This window comes from Tympanuchus pallidicinctus, unplaced genomic scaffold, assembly GCF_026119805.1.
Source record: "Tympanuchus pallidicinctus isolate F22 unplaced genomic scaffold, pur_lepc_1.0 scaffold6, whole genome shotgun sequence".
In the NCBI taxonomy this organism is placed as follows: domain Eukaryota; kingdom Metazoa; phylum Chordata; class Aves; order Galliformes; family Phasianidae; genus Tympanuchus; species Tympanuchus pallidicinctus.
Genome location: NW_026294780.1, coordinates 15,723,913 through 15,740,422, shown reverse-complemented (window position 1 = coordinate 15,740,422; position 16,510 = coordinate 15,723,913). Strand labels below are relative to the sequence as shown.

The window sequence follows — 16,510 nt, the reverse complement described above, 5'->3', positions numbered from 1 at the left end:
AAAAGACTCTTTAACTCTTTTCATCCTGAAAGATTGATGATGGTACTTAGTTTTCATTACTCTCAAGTCTTCTTTGGAAGCTAATAAGAAATTATTGAGACCTGAGCTGGTTTCTCTTGAATGTTTGGAACCTAAGCTGAAAGCATGTGGAACAACTGCTTTAGTTTTCTCTTCCACAGGCTGTGCTGGTATACCTAAGGTTGTTAGTAATTACTGCTTGATAGTGAAAAGCATTTAGAAAAAGAGATTTTATGTCACTAAACAATTTCTGCACTATGGAACAGCGCTTAAAGCAACTGAAGTACACAGAAGTGTGCTGCATTTGAAGTGCAGCCTGTGACACAAGTGCACTCCAGATAAGAAATAACAACCCTTTACAAAATTGCGTATCTGCTATTGTGATGCTACTTAAAGTATCTGTCTCCTTCTGTAAAAACTTACCTTTGCTGTGTCTGGATGGAGCTCTCGCCGTGGAAATAGATGTAGAGTCATGCAGAGAGTGTAAGTGTAGTAATCTGGGACTGTGGAAAATGGGAAGCTTAGACTTTTAAGTTATGTAAAGTGTTTTGCTGTCACAGTCGGCTGTCAGGTTCTAATTTTAAGCAATAACTACTTGTCTGTTTTTGCCGAAGATCTCTAAGCACTTGGAGCTAGGTGAATTAATTTTGAAATATCTTTGACGTGCATGTGTAGGAAGGTGACAGAGGAGCAATGGTCACTGGTGTGGTCCTGCAGAAGGGAACCATCTGATGTGACTTTGATCTGGTCTCCTTTTTGGAGCTTCACTGACAATGGGATGCGCTGTGCTTCCACAGGCAAGATGAGGTCTCCAGAAGTCCGTGCTTAATCTGATTTTCAAGCAGGCAGAAAGAAGCAGAGAGGCACGGGCTTTCAAAATGGCTACAGGAACACTGTCTTCCTCTTCTGATTTTCTTACCTTCTTCTGCCCCAACTGAGGTGGTTTAAAAGTGTATCAAACTGTACAGATTTATGTCTATAAATCCCTGAAAGAACAGCGCACAGAGAACATAGCCAGGCTCCTTTCAGTGAGACCCCATGCCAAGACAAGAGGCTGTGGACACAAACTGGAATGTAGAGGCTCACTCTGAACACCAGGGGTACTTCTGCACTGTGCAGATGATGGAGTGCTGCAGAGGCTGCACAGAGGCTGTGATGTCTGCTCTGAGGGTCTCTAGCAGCCGCCTGGCCGTGGCCCTGGGCATCCTGCTCTGGATGGCCTGACAGGTACAAAATAGAAGAATGGTAATACCAAATCTGAGGAAGCAGTTGTCACTGCAGTTGTTTTGCCTGCAGATGAAGGCAGCTGTCTGATACCGTAGCAGGACAAGGAAAGGAGATGTCCTGCTTATCATTCTTTAATCTAAATTAGAAAAAATAATCATTCCTGCCGAGGAAAACTCACTGTGGGCAGATATGGTCGTGCTCATACACATAGTTCTGCTGCAATTTTGATTTCCAAGATCTGATCCAAGATCTATCCAAGAAAAGTTCTTTCTTGACATTACATTGCAGTCATTAAATAACATATTTATATTGCTTCATCTTTTTTTTTTCTTTTTTACCACAAGTTTTTGTAGTGTTCTACTTACCGATCAGGAAAATATTGTTACAGTGCAGTGTTTGGAAAGCAGCTGGACATCCATACCGGTGGGATAGATCTCGCATTTCCTCATCATGAAAATGAAATTGCGCAGTGCGAGGTGTATCATCAGTGTGAGCAGTGGGGGAATTATTTTTTGCATTCTGGTAAGTAAAGTATTCATCACCTGATGATATGGACATGAGGCATGTAGAGCTCTAGGGAACTTTATTTTATTTTTGTAGTTTTGCCATTTCTGTGGCATGAAACATGAGGGAAACTTTACAAATAGATGCTGTACTACAGTGGCCGGGTTCTGTCCTCACTAAACAAAGAAGCATAAATGAGAGTGAATCTTGGAATTGTACAGTGAACGCCTTTATTTATGAAATAGTTACGGTGAAATAGTGAAATATCATCCAAATCAGTCTCCAAGTTATAACAGTGTGTGCATTACCCACATACAGTATTTACTCCCAATGAAAAGTGTGGAAAGAGGAGTTCTTCCTGCAAAGTCTCTTTCATTTGAATTTCTCCAGAATTTTTATGCTTATGGTAGAGTTTCTTTTCAAATTTCATTTTGGTTATAACAGTCCTGCAGAAAGGGAGTGGAAATAATTGAGCTTTTCTGCATGTTCTTCTGAAAGTAGAAATTCCTGCTGTCTTAGAGATAGAACCTTCAGTATCTGGAGACGGATGAATGAAGGTGCCAGATAGACAGGTAACTGATCATAATATTTTAAAAGCTTTGAAACTGGAATAAACCACTCCAGTTCTCCAATCTGTCTCAGTACCAGTTGCTTGTGGGCGTGAAAGGAAGTTTTTAAGTAGAGTGCTGAGCTAAATAGTAAGTCTGGTAAAAGGCTTTAATAATGATAGGGAAAAGACATCGTACTACTGGAGGATGAGAACAGAGTGGATGCAAAGCTGCACGAACCAACGAACCAACCAAGCTCACAGCAGTGATCCTGCAGACAAGCATCTCGGTTGAGATGTTTTGCATGGTTTGAAATGTGGGGAAAACCTAACATATTCTCTAGTGACTAATAACTGCAAGTTTTGAACGTGTGATTCACATATCTGTAACTATGTAAATTATCCTGAGAAGCTCTTATAAATATATTCCTCTCTAAATACTCCAGTAGCATTATATTGAGTGATGAGTAAGACACAGAATTAATAATACTGAGGACTGAGTGAGTCAGACACTTTGGTTGAGTCTGCTCAGGCACAATTGAAGAAGTTGCTGCTGGGAAGGTAGAAGGAGGTATGTAACACTTATGGGCTACATCTAGACCGAGTCACTCACCCCTCCCAGAATCACAGAATGGCCTGGGATAGAAAGGACCTCAAGCATCATGAATCTCCAACCCCCCCACCACAGGGAGGGCCACCAACCTCCATCTACATTTATTACTAGACCAGGCTGCCCGGGGCCCCATCCAACCCAACCCATCCAGCCCTCGGTGTTGTGGAAGAGCAGAGGCAGTGAGGCATGTCACCGTAGTCCCTTAACCCTCCTCACTGGTGCCCAACTCTCTGCCTATCCTATAGAGAGTGACTGACTCAACTTGACCTTGGTCTTGGTGTATTCTCTACATATCTGTCGTCTTCCCCCAGAAGTGACCTCACTGCTCACACCTGACTAAATTATGCCAAATTGTCTTTTACTCACTCAATCTTTGGCATTATGATATTGCTTGGTGTTGTGTAAAACTGTTCCCTGCCACCTCATATGATGTCCTTCAGTGAAGATTCTGCTGCAAAGTGCTCTGAACTACATCATTTTATGATCATGCTGGTGTTGTTGTTCTGCTAGAAACCTTGAAGTTCATACTTCCTGTTGTAGTTGCAGTGGTTCTGGATGGTTTTCAAAGTACTGAAGGCAATAGAAAATCAACTGCAGTCTATGTTTTCTCTTCTTACTGAGCAATACTTTGTGCAACATCTCTTGTTGAAGTTTTTGGGTTACTTGTTTGAGCACAAGTTGTGCAGCCTATGGTACACTCTGGGAATTAGTCTGGCTTTTTTTTTTTGTGTGTGTGTGTGTGTGTGTGTGTGTGTGTGTGTAAATATGTATCTGTTTGTACAGTTTGGGATGAATTTTAAATTCTAGTTTCAGTTCCCAATGCAGAGCCTGTTACAAGTCAACAGAAATTGTCCAGAGGCTGGTGCATCCTCCAGGGTGTGCTTTACTCCTGCCGTGCTGGGGATTTCTCTGTGCTTCTACTGAGATGCACTGCCAGCTGAAGCCTTCTGCTAAACAAAGCAGTCAGTCCGAGTTGTTGAGCTTGGACTCATCACTACAGGGGGAGTATTCTTTGAAACACACTGAAGAGGATTGAAGATTTCTCAGAAAAGAAAAAACAGAAAACGTTGATTGCAAGAGCAGTTTGAATGCTGAGGTTCTGTAGGAGCTGACGGATTGCGTTCATTAATTCAAAAAAGTTTTGCTGGAGGACGATAGCATGAATTATTTAAGGCAAACGAACCAGCTTCAGAAACAGTTTATTCTGGTAACAGACTTCAGAATTTTAGCAGGCACAGAATTGGAGGAGCAATCCCCATTAGAGGCAGAAAATCCCCTGCACCGGGGATAAATCTTCTTATAAGGACTTTATTTTTAGACTGCTTGTACTCTGGGAAAAGCTCCAAGCCAAAGTTATGAAAATCCTTATATTTTGTGATTCTTTAATGAAATCATTCTCTTTAAGTACTGAAACACTTGAAGAGGAGTGTTATTTCAAATTCAGATGTTACTGATACTTTCCTAGGAAATCATGGCCAAGTCCTTTGAAATTTGGCTGCCAAAAGTTAAGTCAGTCAATATTTAGGCAGCTTTAGAGAAGGAAAAAAAAAAAAAAAAGAAAAATCACACCCAAGCTATTCCTTTTCCCTTCACAAAAGTGTCTGTTGATTTTTACTGGAGTCATTAGAGCTGCAGGTGTGCAGTATTTCTGGCAGTCCACATGTTTTTGCTTAGGGCCCTAAGTTGAACTGTGTAATGAAAATGCCCTCGCCTGGTAGCAGCCAGGGCAAACACGATGGAAATGAGGTTTTGATTGACTTGTGCATTTTTCTTGTAGCTGGTTCTGGATCTATGGATCCCCTGATCTTTTGCTACCCTTGACAGAGGGTATATTTCTCTTCTATCTGATGAACTCCCCAAGGCAGCAGACGAGGAGTCGGTTCTGATGGAAGGCCTTCATGGGGGCTGGTCAGAGTCATGCCTACATGAAGGTGTGGTGAGCAGCATTAGCATGCAGCCCTTGTTGCCATGCAGACGTGCTCCTTGTTGCCTGGAGTGCTCTGGAGATGCCAGACTTTGGAGGCTGTGGCTGACAGCCCTGTGTCCTTGGTGGGGGCACAGCTGAGAGCTGAACAGGGAAACACAATTTAAGGGTAGAAGATCTGGATGGCCACCTTGCGTTGCCCGGATGTTCCCCACAGCCTTCACTAGCTCCTCTTTGAGCAGACTCCCAGATAGCATTTTTGACTTTATTTCCCAAATACAATATTCCTCACAGGCTTTTTTTGTACGTCTTCAAGCTGCTGTCAGATTTTTAGATGTAAGTATTAGAAGGAACACTTGTGCTTTCAGAAAGCAGCTTCTGAGAAGCAACTTGTAAAAACTACCCTTTGCTTTTCAAAAACTTGCTCTGTGCTATCTTTTAAAACAGAACTTTAGGAAACGCAGATCTGAGTGTCTTCCTTATCCTGTCTAATCCATTGTGATGACCAGCTATTTGCACAGTTTTGGTAGATTAAGTTTTGGAATTGGCAATGTGCAGAAAATTGTACGCACAAGGTATTTTGTATCAATATAATACAGTTTTGGAATTTTAAAAAAAAAAAAGGTAGTGTGATAGCCACCAGCAATTATTACATATTAGAAAAATGTCTGGGTCTCCAGGGTATTGTGCTATCACTGGGCTACCTTTGAAAGCCTTAAAATGTTTCTGGAAAGTGAGGGGTGAGGTACTTTTCAGTGAAGAATGAAGGATTCTTCCTTGCTTGTTTTTTTGTGTTTTTTTAAAAAAATTTTTAAAAATCTATTATCAGTTCAATTAATGAGGACTTTGTTATTTCTTTATTAATGTTTCTATTCATACCCTGGTTCTTCATTGAATAACATTTTCTTCTGTTTTATACTCCACCCAGCTAGAGCTGAGAGTGGGGAGATGTGCAGGACTGCTAGCAACAGTTATGAACAATAACTTGTGCATTGCATTGAGATGGTTGGCATGCATCTGCTGCCTCCTGTGACTCCAGTGTCTCAGTGCAGAGATTTTTCTTGTTCAGTGTCCATTCAGAAGCACACTAACTTATCCTGATGCATTTGTTTTGTTCTAGGGCATTTACACGTTAAAGGAAGTCAAGAAAAAATGTCTAAGTCGTTAAAAAACTACATAACAATCAAGGTAATCTATATGTGTGTGTTGGAGAAATGTGTATCCATAATATCTAAATACTAACCACAGTCTTATTTTGAGAAAAGATGTGAGCATGTGCTTATACTGCAGGGAAAGTGAAGCAGAGTGGTTTTTTTTTCTAGTGCTAGTGCACCTATTTGAATGCAGGAAGCCTGCTCTCACAGAATCACAGAATCACCCGGGTTGGAAGGGACCTCAAGGATCATGTAGTTCCAACCCCCCTGCCTAGCAGGGCCACCAAACATACACATTCAGATCAGGTTGCCCAGGACCCCGTCCAACCTGGCCTTGAACACGTCCAAGGAGGGGCATCCACAACCTCCCTGGGCAGCCTGTTCCAGGGCCTAACCACTCTCCTTGTAAAGAACTTCCCCCTAACATCCAACCTAAATCTTCCCTCCTTCAACTTGGATCCATTTCCCCTAGTCCTGCTGTTATCAGCCCTTTTGAAGAGTTTACTCCCCTCCTGGGAGTTTAGTCCTGGTTTACTCCCCTCCTGCTCTCACTCAGGGATTGTTCCTAACTTGGATCTGGCTGAGCTGAGAGCACGTGGGACCATAAATACTGGTCTCCTGTCTCCTTTATTATATTTTTCTTGTTGTCGCTTCCTTGCTGATGCATGGAGAGCTTTAATTGCCACCGGGCCGCGTGACTATGTCCTCTTCTGGTGTGTCAGAGAGAGGGAACCCTTAACCAGAGAGAGTTCAGTGATTCAGCAGCTTCTGGGTTATCTTTTTTTCCATGAAAGTCCATGAAGAGGTTGAGCTCAAGTTTGTGGTGCAGCACGGAGCAGGGTTTCTGTGTCACCACATCTGTGATGCACTGTACGTAACACCAACATGGCTCCAGTAATAGCTGGCACCTATTGTTAGAAGCAGGTAATTTTCTTCCTTGAGACAAAGCTTTAGAGGCAGTTTCAGCACATATGTTCCCCTCTGGCCCTTGGAAAACTAGTTACAATCCTTTTAAATTGGCGTGAGCTGCTTTATTCTTAATTCTCCTCATCTTGTCTTGTCTATACAGTTAAGCCCTGTCTCCCCCAGCAATATTGTCCGTTGCTCACAGTTTTCACAGCACTTTCCTGTGTCTGAGCAGACGGTGTAGGCAGGACAGAGAAGTGACCATTAATGCAACACACACAATGAAAAAAAAGTATGGAAATGTTCCCCTCTATTTTTGCAGTGGCGTTTCTTTGCATAGAGGAAAGTGCTGTGCAGGAAGCAATTGTAGCAATGTGCTTCACAACAAAAAATTCAACATCAGCTCTCTTCCCATGCTGGTCTCGTCTTTTAATTTCACAATTAGACATGGTTAGCAAGTATTAATCCTCTCCCGCAAGTAACTTGCAGCCCAGCGAACCGCGTTTCTTCCCATGCGGCCTTCCTGCATCCTGGGCATTGAGCCCTGCGTGGAACTTTGTGAGTGTGCTCTGAACAATTCGCGGCCTCCGATGGTGCCGCCGGCTTTTCCTTTGTTGGGGTGGCAGAGGAGCACAGAGCACATTCCTGGCAGGCACTGAGGCATGGCTCGCCTTTCCTGCTGCCGCGCTGATGCTCTCTGTCCAGCTGCGCTATTTTTCTTCCCCCTTCTCCCTTTCTGTGTGTTTCTTTCTCGTGTTTTAGTCTTGTTTTCTTTAATGGCTGTTAATTCTGACCTTCAAAATCAAGTGCTTAGTGGTGATACACAGCCAAGCCACCCGCTTTGGGAGATCTATGGTACTTTCTCCATGTTCTGTTTTTAATGAAATACAGAACTGATTTCTAGAAATTCCCTCCCGAATTCAAAGTTTTCCTCATTAGAATTTATTTTCTTGTTTTAGTATTATTGTTTTCCTTCCACATATTAGCATTCAGGAGATTGAAGTGCTGGAGCAGATCCAAAGAAGGGCAATAAGGCTGCTGATGGGCTTGGAGAATATGCCTTATGAGACTGAAGGAACTGGGGCTGTTCAGTCTGGGGAAAAGGAGCTGAGGGGAGACTTTATTGCTCTCTTCCAATATCTGAAAGGTGCTTACAGAGAGAGCGGGGCTGGTCTCTTCTCACTGGTGACAGGACGAGGGGAAGTGGCCTCAAGTTGTGCCAGTAAGTTTAGATTGGATATCAGGAAAAACTTCTTTGCAGAAAGGGTTGTTAAGCACTGGAATTGGCTCCCCAGGGAGGTGGTGGAGTCACCATCTCTGGATGTGTTTAAAAACCATTTGGATGTGGTGCTCAGGGACATGATTTAGCAGAGGGCTGTTAGAGTTAGGGTAGGATGGTTAGCTTGTGGTTGGACTCCATGATCTTTAAGGTCTTTTCCAACCTGAGCGATTCTGTGATAAAGCTTCTGAGAGTGCCAAGCACATCAAGTTACACAGTTGATTTTAAAAACAGCCATTTACTATTGCAATCTGTTTCTTGATTTAGCTTGCCCTGATTGCCTCTGTTGCTTCTATTTCCACTTGAGAGATTGCACAGTGCTGATATGCTGCCCTCCATGCTCAGGCTTTTTGATGTTTGGGCTGCTAGCAGAAGCTAAATTTCAAAAACTACACCTTTAAGCAAATGGCATTTCCACATTTTCTTACTTGCACTGACTTCACCCTATGATTTTGTATTGGCAGTGGTGCTTCAGTGTTACAAACTTCCTATCACTGATTTTCAAATTAAAAATCAGGAAAGCAGTGGCAGTTAATCGTCCACCTTGTCCAACCTTCTTGCTGAGAGCGGAGCTGCTGAGTGATTGAATGTCTTATCAGTGTACCTTCCACGCATTTAAATAGCTCTTTGTAGGGGTAATAAATTATTTTTAAATAAGTAGATAAGCAGTAGGGTGAAATTAATGAGGTTTCGCAGCCAGCATAGATAAATTCCAGCAATATATATATGTATATTAAAAAAGAGTTATTTTTATTCACTCAGTTTTCTTTCACATGCTCCAGAAAAGTTGCCCTCTTGTTCCAGTCTTTCATAAGCTTTGCAAAACTTGGTAGCTGTCCTTTCCTGCGAGGTCACATCCTAGTTTTGGTCTGATAGCTTTGGTTTGTTTTCTGCAGAAGTCTTTATTTAATGCACAGTTGATCATAATTACAAAATATTTATCAATGCCGTATATTCATGCTTGGGATTTCATGTATATTGCTGTCTTCTACCTATGTATACTCATCTGTGTTACATGTACGTGGCAGTAGACTTCAGTTTAGACGTTAGACCAGATCACTAATTTAAAGTTTTAATCCTGTCTTCAAGTATGATTATGGGCTTTTTGTAAAGCCTGTCTGCCTGAAATGTGCTGTAAAACTAGTGTGACAGGATTGAATAGCAGACTGAGAAACGGGTTGCTGTGATGCTAATGATATCATCTTTTTAGGAATTTCTGAAGAAATTCTCCTCGGATCAGTTCAGGATGTTCTGTTTGCGCAGCAGATACAGCTCAGGTAAGAAGAAGGTGCGTGTGGTTCATCGCACTGCTCCCAGCCTGGATTTCCAGGGGTGTTTTGGAGCTCTCACCTTGTGGCTGGAAATGTTCCCTGCCCAGAGAAGCAATGGCAGCACAGTCCCTGGAAGTGTTCAAGGCCAGGTTGGGTGAGCCCCTGGGCAGCCTGATCTTGTGCCTTACATAATGGTTGGCTGCCATGCCCAGGGCAGGGAATTGGAAGTGGATGATCTTTGATGTTCCTTCCAACCCAAGCCCTTCTGTGATTCCCTGTGGGATTACTCCTAAGCCAACATTTAGAAAAGCATCTTTACCAAGGGCAGTGCTTAACTGTTTGTCTAAATACCTTCCTTCCTCATGGGAGGAAATAAAGTGTGCATGCTCCAGTGGTGCTGGGCTGCAGCTGGGGGCATGTGGGAGTCTCGTGTGAGTGTGTTACTGAAACAAAGGATGAAGGAAAAAGGCTTAGGACTTACAGCACTATCACACATGTATTTATTCTGTAAGCAGGAGCTGATGTCTGGGTTGCCTCCAAGGTGAAGAATGACACTGAGCCCTGGGAGGGCCCGCACATCCTTCTCTGCTGCTCCTGAACTGCTTGCATCTGGACGCGTATGAGAAGGATGTGACAATTCTAAGTGGTTAAATGTCTTCCTGTGATAAAAGCAGAGGGCTACCTTGTAAATCCAGGCAGATTTGATAACAGGAAGTGGTGGTGGTGTATTGGAATACAGTGCCAATATGCTGCTCGGTAGATAAGAATTGCTGGAAGGTCTGCAGTCCTTGTCAGGATATGATGCTGATGGCACGACCTATGTCAGATAAGCAGGCAGAGTCAGGTACTTGTTATGCAGTTCGTCAGCAAATGTCCATGCCATCAGCTCAGTTCTGCTCAAAGATAAGTTTACTTCGTTCCACCTTGTCTTGCTGTCTGCTTCCAGAGTGATTTTATCAGAAATGAGATCCCAAGCACCTCCTCTTTGTTCTTGAAAAGGTTTCTGTAGCCTAAACCTATTTGTGATGTTTCCTGCCATCCCAGACTTTGAAGGAGGATGTGTTATCCTTACTTGAGAATGGGCTTGGGGAGCTGGGTGCTATTAACAGTCTCATCAGGGTGAGCTCATGAAAGGCTTTTAGGAGCACTCTGGTGAGACCAGTGTCCAAGAGCACTTCTCTGGAACGTGGAGGTGGTGTCCACCAGAATAAAGCTCCTCTGTGGAGATCAGACTGTGTTCCCTGGGGCTGGGCAGGCACCTACACGGTGTCACTTTGTACTGCAGACATTGGCATTACTGAGCAGTAGAAGCACACAGCTTAGAGACGTGGCCAATGAAAATGGTTTGACATTGACGTGGCCTGTGGAAAGAATTGTGCTGCAGTTTGGTATTGCAGCAGTGGGCACATAAGTGGGGTTGGCTCCTCTTCTCAAGGGAACAGGTAGAAAATGCTGGGTGGCTCTTCCACGTGTGCTTCTTCCACATGTGCTCCCTGCCTCCATCTCACCCTGTGTATCGATTTCCGCAGCGTGTTGGGGAGAAACAAGAAACAAGAAACAAGATGTTTACAGAAGAGCCAATGTGCTCAGCTGCTGATGCTGCTTTCATCAATGGTTTCTGGCCTCTGTGCTGTACTTACTGATTTATTCATTCTGAGGGCATCAGTCGCCCGCTCAGTACCCTGTGTTGTGGCAGCATGAAGCTGGATGCCTCACCTGTGCAGGAAAGCTGGAAAAGTCAGATGGAAAGGGCCTTGGTGCTAGACTGTGCTCTCCTCCTGGTGCCTGTGGGTGTCCCCTTCTTGGCGTAAATCATAGTTGGGTCCACGTAAGGCTGTTGGGAAATGGCCTTTCCTGAATGCAGCACAGTAAAAGCGCGTGGTGCCCTCAGCTGCTGCTGGGTGCAGCTGGTGGGGAGAGATGCTGTCCCTGCAACCCTGAGTCACTGGGTTTCCTCTTGCGTTCCATCACGTGTGGCTTTGCTCTCACTGTTGCTCATGGGCTGTGAAGCTGCTGTAAGCATTGGGGTTTGACCTCCAAAACCCTCTGCTGTTCTCTGGAACAGGCTTAAGAGATTTTCTGAGCTTGAATGGTGGTGTGCAGTGTGTGTGCAGTGCGTGGCGGTTCAGGAGAATGCCCTGAATCAGCAAAGAAGAATGGATTTAATCAAAGCTTCATCAGAATAAACTTCCATCAAGTATTCCCCTCAGAGCCCTGTAACCAGGGCGATGGGTTGAGTAATCATAGCGGATATCAATGATCTCTTTCAGTACCTCACCGTTCTCTGAAAGTCAGTACCTCAGCCTTTTAGAAAGCTTCATAAAGCTGAATTTTAAGACCAGCGTTAGTGGGACAGTAATGCAGATTTTTAATTGCACACAAGTGGAAAATCTGACAAACGCAGCGCAGGGTTATGCCTCAGCTCTCCTGGGCTGAATCCCACGGGAAGTGGGTCCGAACAGCTATGCCCCCCCAGGTATGGAGAACTGAAGTGATGTTACACTGTTTATGGCCCCTCAGTGGAAGTGACTGATGCTGACGTGGTGCTGTTGGAAGGAGCACATTTAGCACACTCAGCTCCCACAAAGCCTGCTGAGCTGACTGGCATCAGGCAGTGTGCTAGCAGTCCAGGTCAGCAGGGCTTAAAGGTCGGTGTGTGAGCTGGGTGTGATGGATCCCAGCATCCCAGCACAGGTGGGCCCTCATGAGTGCCACCGGTCTGTATTTTCTTTGGGAGTCACTTTAGCAAATGGGTACAGCTGGCTCAGCTTCGGCACTGTAGTTGGATTCTGCACTAGATATTTGATCCAGATTGCCAAGTCCTAGATTTGTTGGTGCTGGTGAAGCAGTCCTCTAACTGTGAGTGCCTGTATCCCTCACAAGGTCTGTGGCTGAGGGTTAGGTGCCCTTGGAGATCTCCAAAGACAGGTCTTGTCTGCCTAATTAGAACAGGAGTTTGGGGGGAGATCAAAGCTGTGTCCTCCTGGCTTAAATCTGGGGGGGATGATCAGAAATACATCACATCCAACACTTCAGTAGAGGAAAACGCTTTAAATCAGGTCGCTTCCAATCAGTGAGCTTCCAAACAGTATTCAAAACAGTCTGATTCTTTTTCAGTATGTTATACGTTGTCATATATAGGAATTGTCTTTTATGTTGATCTACATAATTTACTTATTGCAACTTAAGGATGGTGTCTAATTAGAAGTGCAGGTAATTTTAAGAAAAGCTTGCTGTGACAAAGAGTAACAAACATTTTTGCTGGATTGACTGTGTCAGAATATTGTGCCTAGGTGTGACAGCTACATCCTCTGTGTCATAATGCTCAGAGGTTTTGTTTTTCTTTTCTTAGCTGTAGAATTTAGTGATGAGACCATGAATGATGCCAAGAACATTCTCCAGGCAATCTCCTCGTTTATTAGAGACGCAAATGCTTATATAAAAGGACAGCTGGTGTGTGACCCTGTTAGAGAAGATGTACTGTGGGAAAGGTAAGCGTGCTTCTTTTATCTGAAGACTGTGATTATTTGCAATGATTTGCAAATTGCTGACAGGCTTAGAGGGCTGAACTCTGTAGCTTACTGAGTTCTATCGAAGAAGCAGGACAAGATGAAGGACTGAGAAGCAATCTTCCCTGCCACCCCTCATCTGGCTTTTTTCCTTCTCTTCCTTGCCAGCTGTTTTTGCTTGTAGTTTTCTATGCTTGCTTTATTGTGTCTGTGAAATCCTTGTTACTTATCTAGTATGCCTGACCTAATGTAGGTGTTTTTGCACCTCCTGACTGATGTAGAAGGAAAATCTGTGACTGAAGTTGTAAGGCTACTCAGGATGTCAGAAGGAATGTGTGTTAGTGACTGGACAGCTGGGAAGTAATGTGCCTTGGGCACGTGAGCTTGTAGTCAGACGTGCTGACAGCTTGGTGTGGGGCAGAGGGCAGAAGGATTGCTCAGAAACTGGCCGAGACAGATGTCATAAGGAAAGAAGTTATGGTTGTTGGGACCCTGACAGTGACAAGGAGAATATCTTTGGAATCTCTTACGAAAACTGGATTATCTCCCAGGAGAGAAAGATGTGGTTTCTGCAGGGTGTGAAACTGAGGAGTGTGGTGCTCTGGAAGCAGAGTAGGAAAGGCAGTGAATGCTCTGAAGCGACACATGTACAGGCAGCTCTGAGGCATGTTTTGAGAGGGAAGGGTGGTCTGTGCTGTAGAAGGGAGAGAGCTTCTTGGTGGTGCATGCATGTAGTTATTGAAGAGCTTGTGGCTGCACTGTGGCTCACGGGAAGCACTGAAGCATGCTACAAGAAGGGGAGGCTGAATTAACTGCTTGTAGTGTTTGACAGCTTCAGCTGGAGGCTATGGGACACTTGGTGGGGGATAAGGCTTTGAGGTGTGAGGCATGTAAGGAAATCAGAATAGATTGTCAGTGGAAAACGTAAGAGGGCAACGCTTGTGTATTTTTAAATACAAAGCCAACCAAGGTGGTACAAGGTTCATACTTTTGGTAAGAGGTAGATACTGAACAGAGAAGGGCAAAGTCACAGGGAAGAGCTTAGGGTGGGATGGGTTTAGGGTAGCAGCAATCTGATACCTGAGAGAGGCAGGCACTCCAGGCAAAACCACCCTGCAACAGGCAAAACAGGGAAAAGAGGAACCTCAGAAGAGCTGGAGTAGCTGGAGGTCCCCAGGTAACTGTGCTCCTTGGGCATTATTGTGAAACGGCCCCTGGGGTCAGTGCCTATCAGTGTGCAGTTCATCTGGCTTCCTACCAGAGAAAGCTGCCAGCACTGTTTGCAGCCCTGGTTAAGCTCTCCTGTCAAGTGCTGGAGCGAGGCGTGGGACGGGGCTTTGGAAGGAAAATGTGCCAGTAGCACAAAAAGTGGGCTGCTGGGGGGAAAAAGGGCTTAGCAAATAGTTGATGTGCTTAATATCAAGTGAATTTTCCATGTGGTTTTAAATGATTAGGCAAGCATTGCTCTACTGTTGCTGATTCCTTTGGTTAGTGATGTGTTAACTGAACAGGTTTAACACTTTGGATTTTGACAGGCTTCAAGTTTCTCCCTTTGCAGATGCAGAATGTGCTCTTTCCTGACCAGTGCAGCATCTCCCAGAGCAGCAAAGAAGGAAATGGCAGTGTCCTTTCAGTGACTCCATCTGGCTGAATAGCTGATGAATTCAGCATACTGCTGGCATCTTGTTTGTCTTATCTTAAATGTTGCCTCTCCTCTTTGCAGGCTGGCCAGCACAAAGGTAAACGTGAAGGCTGCGTTTGCAGATGACTTTGACACCTCCAGGGCTGTTGCAGCAATTATGGACCTCATTCACCATGGCAACAGACAGCTTAAGGCTGTTACTAAGGTAACCCATTAGGATACAGAGATCAGAAAATGACAGCTGTCCACTGTCCCACTGTTTAACGCAGACAGATTAGTTTATCGTTCACATAAAAAAAAGGCAGAAACAAAGCTCCATAAATTGTTGACCTTAATGGTACCCATTTGTCCTGACCGTGTAGCAGGAATTGTATATGGCTGTTGTTTATGCCTCGCTGTGGACAAAGTGTGTCTCTTTTGCTGCCCTCTATTATTTATACCTGAGGTTTTTGAAAGGCCTGAAGCTGTGGTGCCACGCTGCTAATTGCAATGCAGGCTTTATGGCCTTACCGCGCTTCTTTGCCTACTGTCCGTGCATAGAAATTGACCTGAGGGGGAGCAGGAGGTGGCTGTTCTGGGGGGCTGTGGCAGGCAGGCACAGCGAGCTGCAGGTGCATGCTGGTGCTTGAGCTCAGCTCTGAGCCCTCTGGAACGAGTCTGGGAGCAGCCCCACTCCTGAGGCTTCGCCTCCTAGGCAAGGGGCGCGGGCACTTTTCCTCCTTAACAACTGGGAGTGAATTCATGTGAACGCAGCTCGTTCCTCTTTAATCTTCTTATAATCCTTATCTCAGTTGGTACATTCCTGCCCCTTTTCCTCAGCGCTTCACATCAGCTCCTTCCAGTTCAGATCCTTTGCAATTTTCAGTTTGTGGTTCATCTCAGATCCTCCTGGAGATCCTGGATAAAGCCCAGTATCAGCTACTAATTTGGTTGTTTGTGTCTTTATTCTTTTTCTAGGCAAGCGTTAGTCCCTTAAATCTCTTCTCAATCTGTCACTTAATCTTGATCTTTTTTTCTTGAAAACTGAAATAAATGTGGAGGAAATAAATGAAGACCTCTGTTCTTAAATACACTGCTGGTGCTAGCAGGGTATGGCACAGCACCACAAGCAATCTCAGAGCAGTCTTGTTTAGATCAGTAAGACACTCAGCGAAGGTGGTGTGGTGTTGGTTTTTTTTTTTTTGTCATCTATTTTTTAGAATGCCCTTGAACCTGTAGTTCTGTTTTCATTTGGTTCTCGTGCGTGGAGCCCTTTGCACAGAGCACGTTTTCAGGCCTCATTCACTGTGCACACACCACATGCTGTGGTTTCATGCATCTCTTCCTCACTGTGCCTGCTGGTAACAGCCCCCCTGCATCCATGTGCATCTTTCCCCTTGGTGTTGTGTTGGGAGGTGGCTGAAGGTGCTTTCAGAGCTGGGTGGGTTTTACTGGTAGGGGTGGGACTGTGCCATTAGCAGTGGTTTCCCCTGTGGGCTTGGCTGTCGAGAGCTGAGTTCTGTAATGAGTATTGACCAGGCAATCTCTTCTGAGTGTTTCCTAACAGGATGTTGGATCTCCCAGAAGCTCGGTTGTGTACGGGAGCATTACCTCCTATATAGAAAGCTTCTTTAATGCCCTTGGGATGTCCTTTGAAGAAAGGCAGGTACGAAAATCCTCTTTGGGATGTGCTGGTGTGTAGTAACAGTGTCAGCATTATGCTCTGTGGAGCACTTGCTAAAAGCCTCAGAGGTAGCAGAGCTGTTTATGGCTTCAGTAAGCCTTCCTGCATTGCTTGTGGTTTCTGCTGTGGTGTGTTAGGAAAGCATCTGAGCAGGCAGAAAAGGATGAAGCCCTGAGGGAGCCTGTTTCTTCCTGTGGGTGTCCCTGTGTGACTTCTGCAGCTGTTGTGCTGTAGTAACGCATGCTTGAGGAAT

General features: G+C 44.6%; 1 protein-coding gene across 8 annotated transcripts in view; it reads left to right on the top strand.

Annotated features, from left to right (window-relative positions):
- Window positions 1–16,510, top strand: part of CARS2 (cysteinyl-tRNA synthetase 2, mitochondrial) — a 38,802-nt gene that overhangs the window by 17,745 nt on the left and 4,547 nt on the right. For 7 of the 8 annotated variants that reach the window (XR_008211689.1, XM_052705924.1, XM_052705923.1 and 4 more), the window contains 6 exons: window positions 1,634–1,767; window positions 5,954–6,021; window positions 9,383–9,449; window positions 12,796–12,934; window positions 14,676–14,799; window positions 16,141–16,239. Coding sequence is in view for 7 of the 8 variants with exons in the window: in XM_052705924.1 (XP_052561884.1) it covers window positions 1,634–1,767; window positions 5,954–6,021; window positions 9,383–9,449; window positions 12,796–12,934; window positions 14,676–14,799; window positions 16,141–16,239 (631 nt within the window). In the remaining variant the exon portion in view is untranslated. The remainder of the gene's footprint in view (window positions 1–1,633; window positions 1,768–5,953; window positions 6,022–9,382; window positions 9,450–12,795; window positions 12,935–14,675; window positions 14,800–16,140; window positions 16,240–16,510) is intronic. The other variant, XM_052705921.1, reaches the window with a different exon arrangement.